This window comes from Diceros bicornis, chromosome 17 (genome assembly GCF_020826845.1).
Source record: "Diceros bicornis minor isolate mBicDic1 chromosome 17, mDicBic1.mat.cur, whole genome shotgun sequence".
Classification (NCBI taxonomy): domain Eukaryota; kingdom Metazoa; phylum Chordata; class Mammalia; order Perissodactyla; family Rhinocerotidae; genus Diceros; species Diceros bicornis.
Genome location: NC_080756.1, coordinates 44,787,677 through 44,804,430, shown reverse-complemented (window position 1 = coordinate 44,804,430; position 16,754 = coordinate 44,787,677). Strand labels below are relative to the sequence as shown.

The 16,754-nt window shown below is 36.7% G+C and overlaps 1 protein-coding gene across 2 annotated transcripts in view; it reads right to left on the bottom strand.

Moving 5' to 3' along the window:
- LMO3 (LIM domain only 3) overlaps window positions 1-16,046 on the bottom strand; it is a 54,697-nt gene extending 38,651 nt beyond the window's left edge. For both annotated transcript variants that reach the window (XM_058558692.1, XM_058558691.1), the window contains exons 1-2: window positions 15,642-16,046; window positions 10,283-10,496 (exon numbers count right to left, since the gene is read on the bottom strand). In XM_058558692.1, the coding sequence (XP_058414675.1) occupies window positions 10,283-10,488 (206 nt within the window). In that variant the 5' untranslated portion in view covers window positions 10,489-10,496; window positions 15,642-16,046. The remainder of the gene's footprint in view (window positions 1-10,282; window positions 10,497-15,641) is intronic.
- Between the last annotated feature and the right edge of the window lie 708 nt (window positions 16,047-16,754).

Genomic DNA, 16,754 nt, shown 5'->3' with positions numbered 1-16,754 from the left:
GCGGAGGGTGCACACTTAACTGCTGTGCCACAGGGCCGCCCCCTAAACTTTTTAATTTGTAAAAGTAAAGAGTCGGGACATACAAATCCCAATCTTGCAAAAAGGAATGCATATTAATCTTTTAGTTTTGAAGACTAATGCTTAGCTCTTCTTGATGTGAAACTAAAATTAGTGAGCTAGGGTTACATTAGGAGTGAGAAACACATGTACAAACAGAACACTTATATAACATTTGTCTCATCTCATCAAGGATGTGACTAAATAAATTGTTTTAAATAACAGTATGTCTTTGATGTATTTTTCTCTAAATGCTGGATTTGGAAATATCTATTATAATTAGAGCCAATATGTTATTTTAAATGTTTTGTATTAGAAAATAATTTAAGTAAAACTCAGTCTGACTTTAAAATAATTTAAAAAATCATTCTTCAGACCTAGAATAACTGATGTTTCCACTTCAAGAGAAGAAAATTGGCAGCCTTTGAAAAATCCGCAGCAATTTTTATCACTAAATCTTCAAAATATATCAATGACCTTGCGATCAGGGCAGAGTTTAATGATATCTTTGGCCAAGGTGTCACCCTCATGTGTGCTGTGTGGCAGCCCGAGCTCATCAATATGGGCATTCCTTTGTATTTCACATCGAGATATTATGATGTATAAATAGTCCATTAACCATTTTAGGAGATGTATGTAGATATGTCGACTTAAACATACAACTATATCATCACCCATGAATTAGCAACAGACAGTCAAGTGACAGAATCCCAAGGTCTATTTGAAATTCACATTTCACAACTATTACTTAATCATACAGTGTCATCATCAAGGCCAAATAAAAAGATATCCAAGAGAAAACTACCAGTAAATAATAAATGAAAAATAATCCCATTCAATTTAGCAGATGAGTTCTGTAATCCTAAATGGAATTCAGTCCATAACAGCCTAAGTGAATAAGCTTCACAGAGGTTCTCAAATGGAAGTATTATCACCTCCTTAGAGGACATTTAGAAAAGTAGAGGGGCATTCTAGGTTGTAACAGCAACAAGGGACACCATAGGACCACATAGTGGCTGCCCCTAATCCTTTCCTCTTCTGCTCTCACTCACTCTAACCACACTAGCATCCTTGATGTTCCTCAAACACAGCAGAAAAGCTCCCATCACAAGGCCATTATACTGTCTGTTCCCTATGCCCAGAATGTCTTCCTATAGATCCCTCGGGCTAGCTCCTTCACTTTCTTCCGGTCTTTACTCAAGTCACCATCTCAACAAAGCTGTCCCTGTCTACCCTATTTACTTTTTCAAATCCTTCTCTCTCTCTCTTTCTCTTTCACACATACAACATGCAAGCACGAGTGTGCATTAATACAAATTCTGCAAATTCTATTTTTCCAATAGTGTTTATCATCTCCTAACATACTCAATACTTATTTTGTTGACTACCTGCTTCCCCTAACTAGAACATAAACTCTACAAGGGGAGGAGGTATCTCTGTGCTTTATTCAGTGCTGTATCCTAGGTCTTCGTCCAGTACTTAGAGAATATAGAATAATGATACTTGCTGAATGGGAAAACGGGACCGAGTATGGTAAACATTTTGCAAGGGGCATCAACGGTACCTCTGTTAATAGCTTACCAATATCTGTGATAAGAGATGAAACAACGAAAATAGCATGAAAGTTACAGAGCTAACCATCTTACACTGCATCCAAAATATAACTATGAACCTCGAAGCCAGCTTTTAAAATAGGACTATTGGCTTATAAAAGGATTTTTACAGAGCCTAGTTTTTATTTATTATTTGTAACCTCCCTTCTTCAGAAATTGTTCTAATCTCTCTTGATTATATCTCTTTTTATTCTCTTTATTGGTTCCTTGGGACATAACTCTGTATATATTTTACTTAGTTATTTAACTACAATATTGACTATATCACTTGTAGAAAACCTGAAAAATAATTTGCCTTAAGTTTTTCCCCAATTTCCCAGACTACCTTATTCTTTACATAGTAAAATATTAATAAATTTATATATTATGTAAAATCAATTAGAAATATAATATTCTACATTATTTACAGGAAGGAAGTATTGGCATTCAAATATTTAAGTGACTAAATGGTTTTCATTTTTAGACTGTTAGAGAGATAGCAAAACATGTAATTATAAATATAAACCCCAATACTACCCATTCAGCAAGGACCCACTACGGATAGAAGGGATTCTTGAGGCTCAGAACATTTTTAATTTCTTTTTCTAATAAATAGCCACAGAAAACACTAGTTTATAAGTTTTAAGGTAATTCAATAACATAATTTCTTTGTGTCTCTCAAAGCACAAATGATCCCTCAGTGGATATTCACGTGCGATACAGGCTTTAAAATTATGTTCACAGTATAGTTGAACTTCTCACCTGTAAAATACATATAAATCTGCCCATTGAAACTAATTCTCATATGTAGTGTTACAAGTTATGATTACTTTTTCCATTTGCCTCTCCCGCCCGGCCCTATCCACTCAGGCAAAGGAAAAGGTACAAATTGCTCATCTTACCCAGTCTAAGACATAGCTGTTGGGCAGAATATATTTTTATTGAGCAGTCGATAAACACAAAATAAGCATCATTAAATACCTAATGCCATAAAGTATTTAAAAGTGCAACAGTCTTGATTCTGTTATTTTCGTGAAATGTGAGCAACCTATCAAAGAACATTACTTAAGAGATTTCAAAATCTTTTAAAAACAAGAAGAATAAAATAATTTCAAAAATTGTAAGCATCTGTTAGAACTGCTATAAGAGAAACACGCTATTGTTCTAAAAGTTTTAGAAAATAAGAATAAGCTAGCAATATCTAAAATTTGCTTTTCTCCCCACGAAGTTGCCTGTTGGGATCCCATGGCATAAATGAGATGGGAATTTATTTTTCCTCTGTGGTTTTTAGATTACTACTGTTAGCATTAGCACATTTTATGAAGTTCTCTGTCCCCTTACTAGTCTTTGTCATATTTGATATTTATGTTTACTAAAACTGATTTTCTGTTTTTATTAATAGGATGGGCTTAATGTAGCCAATGCTTTACTGCATTAGTAATAACAATTTTACTTAAATATGGCTTTGGTGTACTCCTCTGCAAATAATCTTTGAGTTCCTAAGAGTCATTTATTTTCCCAGTAGCCCAGTTGGAGAGTTTCTAATATTAAATTGAATCATAACAACACACGCTGGTTAGATTCTAACTTAATACACGCAGCTTAATGTTAATTTTCCAACTTCAAATCAGGGACCTGACTATTCCAAGATGATTATTTATCTCAAGTACGATTTTGTTTTAAACTAGTCAAATCCACAACCAGAGACTTTTGCATCATAAAAAACTAACACTATAAAGGAAAATAATTCAGCAAAAGATTTAGAATCTTTATATAACTACAAAAAATATTGTTGAGAAGGAAAAGGTCTATCAACAAGCTTTGACACTCTAGGGCAGAAAGCAGAAATGGCCCCGGTGAGCGCACAGGTGGGGGATGTAGGTGGTTAGAATATAGTAAATATGTTTGATGAATACAGTGAAAGGGTATGCTTAAGTCCTAATTCCTTTAGAGAAAAGTTATCTATTAATATTGTTAATAAGAGGCAAAAAAAAAAAAACCCTCAATAAGCAAAAGAAATTGCTTTAAAGTAAGAAATGAAAATCTAAATGCCACATTTCTTGCTTCACAATGCAAACTTTCACTTCAAAATAAATTTCTTAAAAATTTCTTATAAATATCTTGAAAAGGGACCCATGTGGTTAATCATCAAAACAAGTATGTTACGATGGTAGAAAAAGAATAGAACCAACAGCATCAAATTCTACCCAAGCTGAGAAAAACAGAATTGGGTGATAAAAATCACAAGGGAATAAATTTGGGCATTCTATAGTATTATAAAACTTGTCTTTCCTCTCAGAATGGTAAACACCCTATGAGAATAAGTCAGTGCTATCGTTTACGATACTAATACATTAGCTGGCCTCAAGTATCTGAATTTTACAAGTTTCAAAGCCTGCCAAACTATGGTGATCTGGTGAAAGTCATTCACGATAAAAGTTAATATTCATTCTAAGGTTATACAGAGTCTAATATCTGTATGTGTAGCCTACATATACACATCTATACCTCTTGAAATGCTTAAGGGGAAATTCCGTGGATCAGTTGGAATAATGACTTACATAAACCAATTTAAAAATCTTAAATGAATGGAAAATGCCTTTTTAAAGAAACATGGCTAATGCAAATGCTGTTTTAAAAAAAATATCAGGTCAATTGAACAGAATATTGCTATTTTTAGTTTTACTCTCCTTGTTTTCAAGATCTTGTCCTGCATTTACAACTGACATATTTTAACATTTATTAATAAAAGTGAGAATGTTAGCTAATATTTTTTTTTGGAAGATGGGATGAGGTTGCAGTATATAATTTTGAATAAGTTTCTCATAGAAACTGGAAAATGTTTTCAAACCAAATACCAAAAGAAGATGTCAATGACTCATAGTGTAACGAAGAAAAATACAATGGTCGTTTAGGTTGGTGCAACTCTTCTTTTAGGCTATGTAATTTTTATGTGAGTTCAAAAAATTGAACTACATAATACATTTCTACAATGCATATATTCTTCAAAACCATTTAGAAAATTACTACTTTCAGCATATTTTAAAAATGAGATTCCTTAATAAATTATGGTTATGCAGTCAAAACACAGCATTAAAATTTATTATTAGTCACTTAATGGAAGTTAATGGTGAGTTTATAAATGAGGTGCTGGCTTACTTTGATATACTCTAAGAGCAACCAAAAATAGAGATTCTTTCCCAGAGTTCTATGTATTTATAAAGTGCAAAATAAGCAATTTTAGCAATTCTCAAATGTACTTCTTCCAGATGCATTTAATCCTAAATATACTTGTAAAAACAGAATATTTTTCTGCTAAGTCAGGTATGTCTAATTTATCCATCTTATGTGTAAAAACTATCCTGACTGAAGTATTCCATGCTTTATAAAAAGGTAGAAAATGGTAAAGATATAGAAACAGTGTGAAGTATTTTCAGATTTTTAATATTCTTCTGGGGGGGGGTGGAATTTTCAGTGAAAATATCTCATCTATAAAACAAACAGCCACAAAACTAAAACAATTAATTCTATTAAATACTCATTCATTGAAAATAGGCACATCATAAAATTAAGTATAAGAAAATATTATAGATAAATTTACAAATAAGAAGTTCTATCTGTAGACGAAATATCTTTAACAGAGATTGTTACAGAGAAGTTGTCGCTCAGGAAATCTAGTGTGAATCCACCAATTTTTTCTAAAGTGAGGGGCACTCTCCCAAAGTATTGTACCACACAAAATTATCACACCTGATTCGTACTGGTCTATGAACCTATGTATATAGTCTAAAATGTTTGAAATAGAATTCGGTAATGCTTTCCTATAATAAACGGAAAAATAGACTTAAAACTTTTTATAAAGCTATACATAAAGATAATTTACAAAGAAAATAACAGCATTTTTTTAACAATGTAGTCTAATACACTCATATGCCAAAATATTTCATAATACTAAGATTACCTTAGACATTTAAATATAATAAAGGTTATGACTATAATAAAGTAAGAAAGCTCAAATGAAGCTCATAGGAAAAATGTTTATTTGGGATGAGTTTCATTCCATCTAAAAGCTTAAGTTTACAGAATTTAAAACAATAAAAAGTGATTTTTCAAATAATACTAATGCACTGCTTTCCGGGGAAGATATTTTCAAATTGCCTAATATTAAAAAGGTGACGATGAAGGGAAAAAAATGAACACTTTACTGAACATTAAAAAAGAATTTGTGCAGTGAATTGTCAGGTAAAATAATGTTAACAACATATTCATGTTTACTTTTAAGGCCTTAATTATGTACTAATATAAATTTAACCTTATAGAAAAATTAGGAGGCACTAGGTTTGATCAGTGTGAAATAAAGTTATAGCTAGATTAATGCTCTATGTAGCGTTTAATTTTAATTTTCTATTTTAAAGTTATTATATTGTTATATTAAAGCATATAAAATTTGTACTCAGCATAACAGCTTCAAATCCTGTTTGTTAATTGGGAACTATGGTGGAGCATGAAGCATCGCTCTTTCCTAGTAGTTTCATTTTAAACAAATCATCTCATGTATAAAAATAGCAAATTGCATTAAATTTTATATAAGACATTTTCAGCTTCTCATATAGGAAGAGCTACAAGCAGGTTCCATGGCACACGTCATAGCAAACAACTGAATACATCCTCTGGTGAGACACCACTCACTGAGATACAAGATACAGCCTATATCGACTTAATTTTTAAAATATACCACAAGTAAGAAGTTGCAGGCTTAAATAAAAAAACAAGCAAAAATTGCCCAAAAGCTTAAGTGGTAAGTTCTGATATTCTTTACTGCCTCCAAGTTGAAAACTAAAGTATTTTATCATTTTTCCTAGTTCTGACTGTTTAACACTTGCCACAAAATCTTAATTCTAAAACTCTGATTATACATTTACTACTTTATTCATATTTTCCAGACTGAAATGAAGATGACAGATAATTTAGCAATGACTAGAGTCCTGTAAACATCATTACTAAAACTTTGGTATTTTTACACAATAATTGTTAATCTACTTCAGTCACTCTAATAGTTCTAAGCCCTAGTACAAGGTACAAAGAAGCTTCCATGTCTAATTTGTCATAAACTCAACTTTTAAAAATAAAAAAAGCTCTATAAATGTGTTGGATATATTTTTAACAGACACATTTCTAGGTCTTGGCATATAAATATTGATGGGCAGATTGACTTCACGATTTAAGTCAGCAAGCCTGTTAATAGAGGAAGTTTTTAAAAGTCAATCCTTCTGTTTCTTTATCTAATGAGTTTCTGAAGGCGGAGAACAATCCTACAAACTGGCAAATTCTCTCTCATCGGATATGTGCATTTTATATTCTACAGAAAAATAAAAGATATTATACCAGCCTGTTATGGCAAGTGACCTGTTAAGATTTGAAACTCAGGACACAAACTGTAAAATCTTTTCTTTTCTTAAATATAGCCAATTGTGCCACGAAGGAGGAAAAAAATCTGAGAGAAATCAAATTTACCACAATAATAGTTTCTAAAAACCCTTAAGAAAATATCTTATGATTTAAATTCTTTATTTATCATTCATGGAACTTGTAAAAACCTCACTATCACTACTCAAAGTAATGCAAAATAAAATGTTAGAACTTCAAGACTCACTGTTCAGCATTAGAAGTGTTTTCTGTTTTCTTTTTTAGAAGGAGAAATTAATTAGGAGGTTAAATACAATTGGCAAAAATATTTTACTCTTCTCTAAATATGAAAAAATTATTTGGGCCAGGATAATATCTATAACCAATAATTTACAAGTACAGATAAACTATTATTATCATTTTTCATATTTTTACTTAGACACCTAGTGATTTAGAAAGAGCCATACAAACCTGTAAGTTATTTATGGCTTGTTTGGTGCCTCAAAGAAATTATATAATATCTAAACATCAAAACCAAAACCAAACCACTTTTTAATAGCATTTAAATGGTAAGTATTGAGGGTGCAAAATACAAAAAGGAAATGTAAAATAAGAAGGAAACAAGAAAAATTATTTTCAAAGCTTGGGAAAATAGCCATAGACTACTACTTGCTCCGTGATCATATTACAGATTTTGTGTAATTAATAAACAATCAGATAGTAACAATTTTAGATGAACCTCTCTTTTTCCCTTAGTTAATTTCATCCACTACCTAAAATTACGCCTCTCACATAGCAGGCATTCAATAAACATTTTTGAAAGACTATTTATACACATCCAAAGAAGTTAGTTTGTAAACAAAATTTGCTTGATTGTATTTGTCTAGTTGACATACAGACTCAGACTATTTTAATTTGCCAGTCAGAGACATATGCTGTTGAACACGGACACAATTCCATTGAGATACACGCTTTCCACATAAAGCTAAATACCATATCTGTGGGATAATCTATAACACATAACACAGTGTTTTACACTCACACCAATTCCTCATGTCACTTCTGCAGTTTTTGTGTTGATGAATTACTCATTGCCAAAGAAGTCACGTTATATACAGCAAATCTTCAGTTTAAATAAGGGATAAGCTTGCTGTTAACAACTTAGTTTGAAATGTTAACAACTCTTAGGTTGTTAATATAACAACTGACCATTAATGTGGTAATGAGCAATTTAAGAGGAAATTGTACTCTGAGAAATGAATATATTGGCAATCAGGACCAGGGTTTATATTTGAAAGAGTATGATTTTTTAAAATAAGTTAACGAGCATTAAAAGTTTGAGCCTATCAGAAATTAACTAAAAGTTTTATCATCATAAGCAACATATACAATCTTTTAGAGAAAGATAAGGATTTCTGATATGAAAACTATTTTGATAAATTCCCTTCAATGACACACTTTCTCGAGACTTTCAAATAGCAGTTTAACATCATCTTCTTACTACCATAAGGAAGAATAACACAAAACAAGTCTAAGGTTACTTTCTCTACTTGCTACTATATTGACAACTACAAAAATGGTTTCACTCACAATACTGGTATTTCAGTGGTAAATTTATAATTTGATTTTAAAAATCCAGATATTTCAAGGGACTTTCTTTAAATTTTACTTAATTTTTGTCTGTGCTTATTAGAACACCTTAATCTTGCCCAGAGTGTATAAACTCCTTGTTTTGGAATTGCTGTTACAAAATCCACTTGAGAAACTGCAGTGGTAAACAAATGTAAAAGTCAAAAAGAGACAAAAATCTATGAACATTGGTTAGTAAAGATAAAGCAAAACTAGGAAGCAATGTTAAGTCACTAAAAGCAAATACAAATGCTTTATGTGGAAATGAGGCTCTATTTCACAAGGAGCAGAGGAGGAATTTTTATTTCAAAGAGGAAAGTTCAAAGACTGCAGTTCTAAAAGATTTCACAAAATAAATTAATTCTGATTAGTTGTGCCACCACAATGAGGGAATTTCTAGCTATAGAGAGTCGCTTCCCATTGTTGGCACCTTGCTCCTATTTTGTGCACTCAGGGAACACAGAGAAGTTGTAACAAGTGGTCATAATTAGTCAGGAGGCTGTCAGATGAGGCAGTCCTAAGAGAGGGAAAGAGTAGAATCTGATAAACACTACTACTGGATTCACCCTCTTTACCATTAATTGAATGATATATTTTCACATATAAAGATTAAATCAGACTAGATACAACTGAATTATACACTAAGAAGCACCAAATTCCCTATAAAACACCTCCCCAAATGACCAAGATGGTTAAGGAGTTACCACTGATTGATAAATTTTGTGTCATAAGGGGAAAAAAATCCAAATAAATCGCTTAATGTCAGACTAGAAAAATGATTAATTGTATCAAATATGAAAACCCAAATGATGCTATATATCATTTCTCTAATTTGATAGATCCTACTTTATTAATATAAGTAATTTGTAGCTGAAGCAGGTCAAAAAGTTCCCTGAAAAGCAAAATAATTTTTTTTAAATAGAAGTTCATGTGTTGAGTGCTAAATGCTGAGAAATAAGTTTAGTCAGCTTCCTAAGCAGGAACATCTGAGTTGTCCTGAAAGTGTTACAGTTTGGAGAGTTGCTATCATTTCCCCATAAGGATGAATGTCTTTACTTTGTTATTTTCCATAAAGCTACTGGCAAGGCTGAAGCTGTTCAATGCTCAGTGAAACCTGTGCGATACATTCACACTTGGGAAAAGTTTTGAAAACTGTGTAATACATATCCTAATAAATACCAGCTAAGAATTTCAAACAGGCTTTCTCTGACAAATCTAAAACAGAAAGAGAGCGGAATAACTTTGTGTTACATTCAGCTTACCTTGCCCCTTATGCTCTAATAAAAAACTCATATGCTGATTTCTGCCAAATACATCCTTGACAGCAACTGGCAGTTTCAATATTGGCAGTGGAATAACCTAGTCCTAAATGGGAGCATGCAGGCAAGCCGCATTGAAACACTTGAGATACTGTGTTTTGCTGGCCATTGCTTAAGCAGTCATTTGCATAACAGGCACCTGGCAACATTTGGAAGACTCACAGGTCAACATCTTTCGGGAATAGAAGCTGGTAGTAAGGAAACGAAACAAAAAAATACACTTACAAAAGTATTTTAAAAGGAATCCAGTCATCACTGGTGTGCAAGGATAATTCCTACCTCAGATAGTCTCTGCGACAAAGGATAAGATTAGCTTTAGTGTACAGGGTGGAGCCCACCTCTCCCAAGCGACAGTCACAGCAGGCACACTTCAGACAGTCTTCATGCCAGTATTTGTCCAGTGCCTTTAGAAGATACCGGTCCTTGATCTTTCGGTTGCAGCCAGCACAACCTTTGGGCTTGGTGTCTGGCTGGACTGAGAGCATTTGTATACCTAAAGGACAACAAAAACAGAAAAGAGAGCTGGGACTACAGGAGAGCAGCCAAAGATGTCAAAAGACCTCAAACAAGTTAAATATTTAATATCGCCTCTTTCAAGGAGGGTTAGAGTTTCTTTTTTAGGGTCATACTGAAATCAAACTAAATTTTAGAAACAAACAGGCTCAAACTTTATAAAGTCCTTATTAAATCATTTATCAAGTCACACATATAAAGTGGTAAAAATAACGAATTCATGTTGTACATAGTAGGTCGACATATAGGCGAAGTTAAATTAAATAATTTTACAGTGTCTCCATTCTCTACACAGAGCAGTTCCTGTAGGGAGAAAATATGAGTAAATGGCTAATAATCTTAAAAGAAAGCTGTTAAACAAACTAGTCTGTGCACAGTCTATAGGAGTCAAAAGTGAGTTTTTCTTGATTGGTTAAAAATTTCACTTAATATGTGCTTGATGGTGGAAGGAGAATGGGATTATACTATCCTTACTTAGCAGTAGAGATGTTTATAGTTAAGTACACAGTACAGTCACCCGAAAAGCTCACCAATCCTATATTACTTGTTTGCATCCAATATTTCCTCCCGTGCCCTTGATATTTCAAAGTATTCATTATGTTAAAATAAAAAAATTTATTTGCACTCACAGGCATCAGTCAGTGCTCCTATTAATAGCAGATTACCTAACCATATACTACATGCTTTTATGTAAAACTAAAGTATAAGATTATGTAATTTATTGCCATAAACATGCACTGATTTATTTTATAGGGCAAAGAGAAAACAGAAGGCAAAGTCTAAATATATATAAAACTACACAAACATACATATGTAAATATATTATATACATACTATACTAGACATAGGGAAGTTTATATATTTTAGAGATATATCTCCATCATAAATTAGGAGTCTAGATGGGTTCTATGGGTTTTACAACTTGACTGAAATGTTTTCAATGAAAGGATATTTGCCTTTGAGTTTCTCCTTCTTTCCTAAGTGTCAAACACTCAGCTTTAAATAAAGCTGGACCAAATATTCAGAGCTTTATATTTATCAAATAACTCATTTAAGCACTATAAAATACTGCAGACATCACTGATTCCAAATTCCCTCATTTTACAAATTATGATATAGAGGCCTAAGAGAGGTTAAGGGACTTGCTCAAAGCTGAACAACAGTTAAGCACCAGACTTGGTGTCCTTACAGTCCAGAGACCCCACTGCTATGTTATGCTTCCTCTCCTAGGCATAAAGTTTTAAACTTGGGCATAGACGGATACAAAATACCAACTGTGCATACACTTGAAACAGTTTCAAGAAAAGAAATGCCAAACTATCGGCTTGAGCATTTTCTGCGTATTTCCCCACTCCAAAGTAGCTAAACCTTCCTCAGTTTCCTCTGATGCCTTATGATGAAGGCTTCACCTCTGTTACCTTCACAATCCTTTTTTTTTTTTTAAATCACACTGATAAGAGACATCAAGGCACCGTACCCTCACAGCTGAATAACTTTTCTAGCTACAAATAATACATGAATTACACATAATATTGTTATAATGTTGAACTTCCATTAGAAAATAACTTCTCTGGTAGGGTAATGGAATAGGGAACGGCAGGGAAGAAAGCAGGGAGGCTGTTCCTTCTGCATGACATGCATAGCCGTGGTCGTCGGAGCCGCAGACTAGCAGCTGGATCTGTACAGAAGAGCAGGTGGTATTCCTATAGCCTGCTTTCTGTTCCTTTTCTTTGAAGGAGCTAAGGGTCTAGCGTAGATTAATCATCACCCTTGATAGCTCTGCTAAATCTCACTCTCTAGAACTTCTAACAAATGAAGTTTCTTTGATCAGAACTAGTTACCGTCTTCTAGCAAGGTTCCACAAGGAATGAGTCCCATTAATTACAGTACAGAACAAAAGTGCCTCTTAACCATACACCTGGAGGGAGGGGGAAATTCTGATTTACTAAATGACTTTCTGGATTTCATTTTTGAAAACATCTAGAGACATATTGAGTGGCTAGTCTAATTATCCAATTTATAAGACCTATTTTTTTCATATCACAAAGTTGAAAATTTTTTGTAAATATCCTAAGCTATATTTCCCTGAGTTGTGTTACTATCATCAAGCGTGGAAGGTCAGCTATCTTTATTCAAAATGCTTTGCAACCAAGACAGGGAATACCGACATTTGGCACAAGTAACACTACTCTGCTTGTCTTCACAAACTGTTTTTGTTGTATTGACATTTTAATTTAGCACTCAGAGGCCAATTAATATTTGAAACTCTTACGTTCTGTTTGGCCTTGGGCGTAAAAGGAGTTTGATATTTTCCACTCCATCCTGGTACCTTTCGGAGCTCATCATCACATTTCTCTTGAAAAGGAAATCTTTTCAATACTATGCAAGTTAACGGTTGTAGAAAAAGAACTATTTTGTAGGCACCACGTTGTCTTGGACCTAAAAAGGCAGAAAGCAGTCAGCAGCCTCCCTTCTCCATCCAGAAGAACACGTCTGGGTGGAGCTATGTGTTCGGTGCTGAGAAACATTTCACAAGTTGCACATAGCACATCAGGACACATAACTAGTTTTAGATTGGCATGTAAATTGTTCTGAGGGAAATTCTTATTGCCTCTGAGACCCTGCCATTCTGAGTTATTTGACAGTTTAAGGGAAATCATAATTAAAAAAAAAGACATAAATAATAGCCTGTGCAGTGTGGTGTGCAGAAATAAGTAGAACCATTTCATTTAAACTCTGGTGAGCTTTTAATTGCCTGGATTGCATTGTGAGGCGGCCTAACGGTTGATTGCCTCCATTATGTTCCCTTGTTCTGTGCCATTCATCCGCACAGGCTCAGCTTCAGTAGTTAACACAACAAAGTAACCACAACTCCACAACACACAGGGCTTTAAAAAAAATAATCATAATAAAAGATTTGCAGCACTTAGACACAGCCTTTTATATTTTTGGACTAACTACACATAGTGAATGGAAAACATTTTGTCCCCGTCGGAAGATACACAGAGAACAATTTGGGAGAAGGAACAGGAAGAGGGAATACATAAAGGGGGTTGGCAGAGATGAGGTGCCTCAGGAAGATGCTAAAATGGGAATGCAGGTTCTGCAGCTGGGAGCAGTGACACAGATTAAAAGAATTTGGCCAACACGGCCATTCGATTGCCAAGAGGTACCAAACAAAAGATTTTCTCTCCTCCTGCCCATCTTCATCCACTCCCCAGCCCCCAGACCCGACTGGAGAACTGGACTGGGCCTAAAAGCTTGTTTCTCTCTGTTCACTGGCCCAGAGCATCCCTACAGGCTGCAGCCCCCTAAGGGACAACAATGCAAATAGATGTCCCCAGATCTCAGGCCCCGGAGCTGCTTAACTCTGTTCTGCCCCTTCAACTCCCAACCCCCCTCCCCATCCTTCTACTACCCCCCTCCCCTTTTTGAGCAATGGAGCTGGGAACCAATTTGATTCCCTTTTTCTCCAATGCAGCTGCAAGGCTCAGAGATACTGACATTTTTCCACTCTTATCAGTTTAATTACAGTTACCATGGCAGCAAAGTGCTAGTGCTTGGCAAAGGCCAACAAGAGATTTGCAAGACTGAGTTCAATTTTGATGCAGCTCACATGCAAAATAAAAAAAAAAAAAATAAGAAACATACATACACTCTAACAAAGAATCCCTTACGGAGTTTATGCTCCAGCCTTTTGTGGTTGTGTCTTTGCAGCCACACAGGGATGATTTGCAAAGAATGTAGCAGTATTTGTTGCACCTAGCAAGATTAATTGGTTTAAGCAGCCGTCTTTCAAAGCTGTTACAACAATAATATTTCGGATCTTTCAGAAAGACACAAAAGCAGCGGAAGAGCAGGAAGGCTTTTGAGCAGCCAAGAGTGCCGAGCGCCGGCAAAGTGCATCTATGATAGATTGTAACCTTACCAAAACTTTTCTCCTTTTTCTGCATGAGTTGACTTAGGCGTGCCTGAGTTGCAGCAGCTTCGCATTGAGCGCCCAGCTCAAAGGTAGCAGTGGAAGGGGGTCTCCTTGATTTAGCTCGGGTGGACCTGGTGCGCAGCCTACACCGCCGAGGACCGACTATTGTGAAGCCACTTTGGGAGCGGGTCGGAGTGGCGGCAGGGGGTGGGGGAAGGGACGAGGGCGGCCAGACGAGACGCGGCGCACACACAGAGCCCCTCGCAGTGTGGCAGTGTGCAAAATGATGGCGAATGACAAAGCCACATGCTTCCCTAACTCTGCCCGTAATCCTAAAATCCCAGCGGCCCCTTTTAGCTTCGTGGTAACAAATGGATTTGATTAAACTGTCACATGCAGCGTTAGCATAGCATATCATGTTCAATATGAAAAAGATCATAAATCTGACTTGTATTTCATAACAGCAATCTGGGTAGCCCCGGTAAAAATGTGCCGCATCAGTTTGAATCTCAACCTATAGACACAGGCACCTTTTTCCACGGAACGTGTATCTTCTGGCCTCTTCTTCCCAACCACCCCCTCCCACCCCGCTCCAAATAGTCACTTTTCCATCTCGTAGAAACAACATTTTGTTGTTATGGCAGAGTGGGGAGAGGCAGAAGTGTCAACAAGAACCAAAATATTGTCATTTCAACTCTTAAGGGAGAGGGGGGTCATGAATTCCAGCAAGTAAGGGGAGGGGGTCCGGAACCCCCTTAGGACTCAATTCCCTTCCTAAGGGCCGGGCCAGAGCAAACATTTCCTAATTCCAAACTCTCCCTGCCCCTCTCTCCCCGGGAGGCAGGGGTGTGGAAATGCTGCGGTTCAGCGTGAACTTTGACTATTATCCACTCGAGTCGTACTTGAGACGTTCCGCGCCGCAGCCGCTCTCCCTCCTTCCACCAACATCCTCCGCCAGCATCTCTTTCATGTCTCATCATAAAAATAATGAAGCCTCACATGATTTAAACAAAACCGTCTCAGCAGAGCTGCAGCCCGAGTGAAAGTTGCAGTGCGGAGCTGGGCTGCAGCACCCGTTTATGCCTCATTAGGAGAGGCTGGGGAAGAAAAAAAATACCCACATCCGCACACGCACGCGCGCACCCGCAGACACACACACACCACAAATAAGCCGACGCGTGTGTACACAGCTGCTGCACTTACCTTCTCAATTAAGCGATACAGGGGGAGGCCGTTCAGAAAGCACAGTGGCTGCTTTGTAGCGCTTCTCCTTGGGAAAGGTCAAAAAGAAGCATTGTTTGAAAAAAAAAAAAAGAGGGGGAGGGAATCTCTATTTTTTAAGTTTAAAATAATGAGGTCCTCAAGGATCCGCCAAGTAATGGTGTTGACCGTATCTGAGCCACAGGTGTCCTCCTTTTAGGCAACTGCAGTCCGAGGCTGTCTCTCTCCGTCCTGGCTCAAGACAACTTACCCCAGCAGCACGCGAGGAGCCGAGCCGAAGGAAGCCCCAGCTCTCAGCTGCAAAACGCGATCCCTTCCCGGCCAGACATAATACAGCCAAAGAAAAGGTCACTCAGTTATTACTGAGCCGGCGGAGCCCAGGCAGCGCTTGTCAAGACCACAGAGAAGCAGCTCCCTTCCGATTTAAGACTATTTACCTCTCGCCCCCAGCCCTCCCCTCTTCTCTCCTTTCCTTCCCTCCCTCCCTCCCTCGCTGGCTCCCTCGCTCGCTCTCGTGTGCCTGTTCTGCAGCTCAGTCAAGTACAGCCGCCCTCGGAAAGTGCAAAGCAGCCACGAGACAGATCGGGCTTTGTTGCTAATTTCCCAGGGTGAAAATTTACAAGCCTGCGAGTGCCGTCAGCACAACCACATGCATATGCTACTCGCAAACGCTGGGGACGACCCCGCGCACAAAAAGTGACCTCTGCAGGAGTCGACTCAGGAAGGACCCTACCTCCTGGACCCGTCCAGAAGAAGAAGTCCTGGGAAAGAGCTCCGGAGGAAAAGGGTAGGGTTCCTAAATTCGGCAGGGCGTTTTGGACTAGGTGGCCACGTTTAAAGCAAACTGTCTTCCAAGGCCATTTCTGAAGCTACCAATTATGGAAATTAAAACCAAGGGAATCAAACTGCTACCGGAATACACTGGAAAAGCACACAGCCCTCCCCTTTAGGAAATGTCTGGGGGGTGGCTGCAGTTGCCCGGTCTCTGACTTCCATTAATGAGCTCTCTCAAGTCGCTGCTCCGCAGGGCAGGGCTGCCACACACGCCGGGTCCAGCAGTGACACTCTCCCCTTTCTCCCGTGGCCCAAGAACTA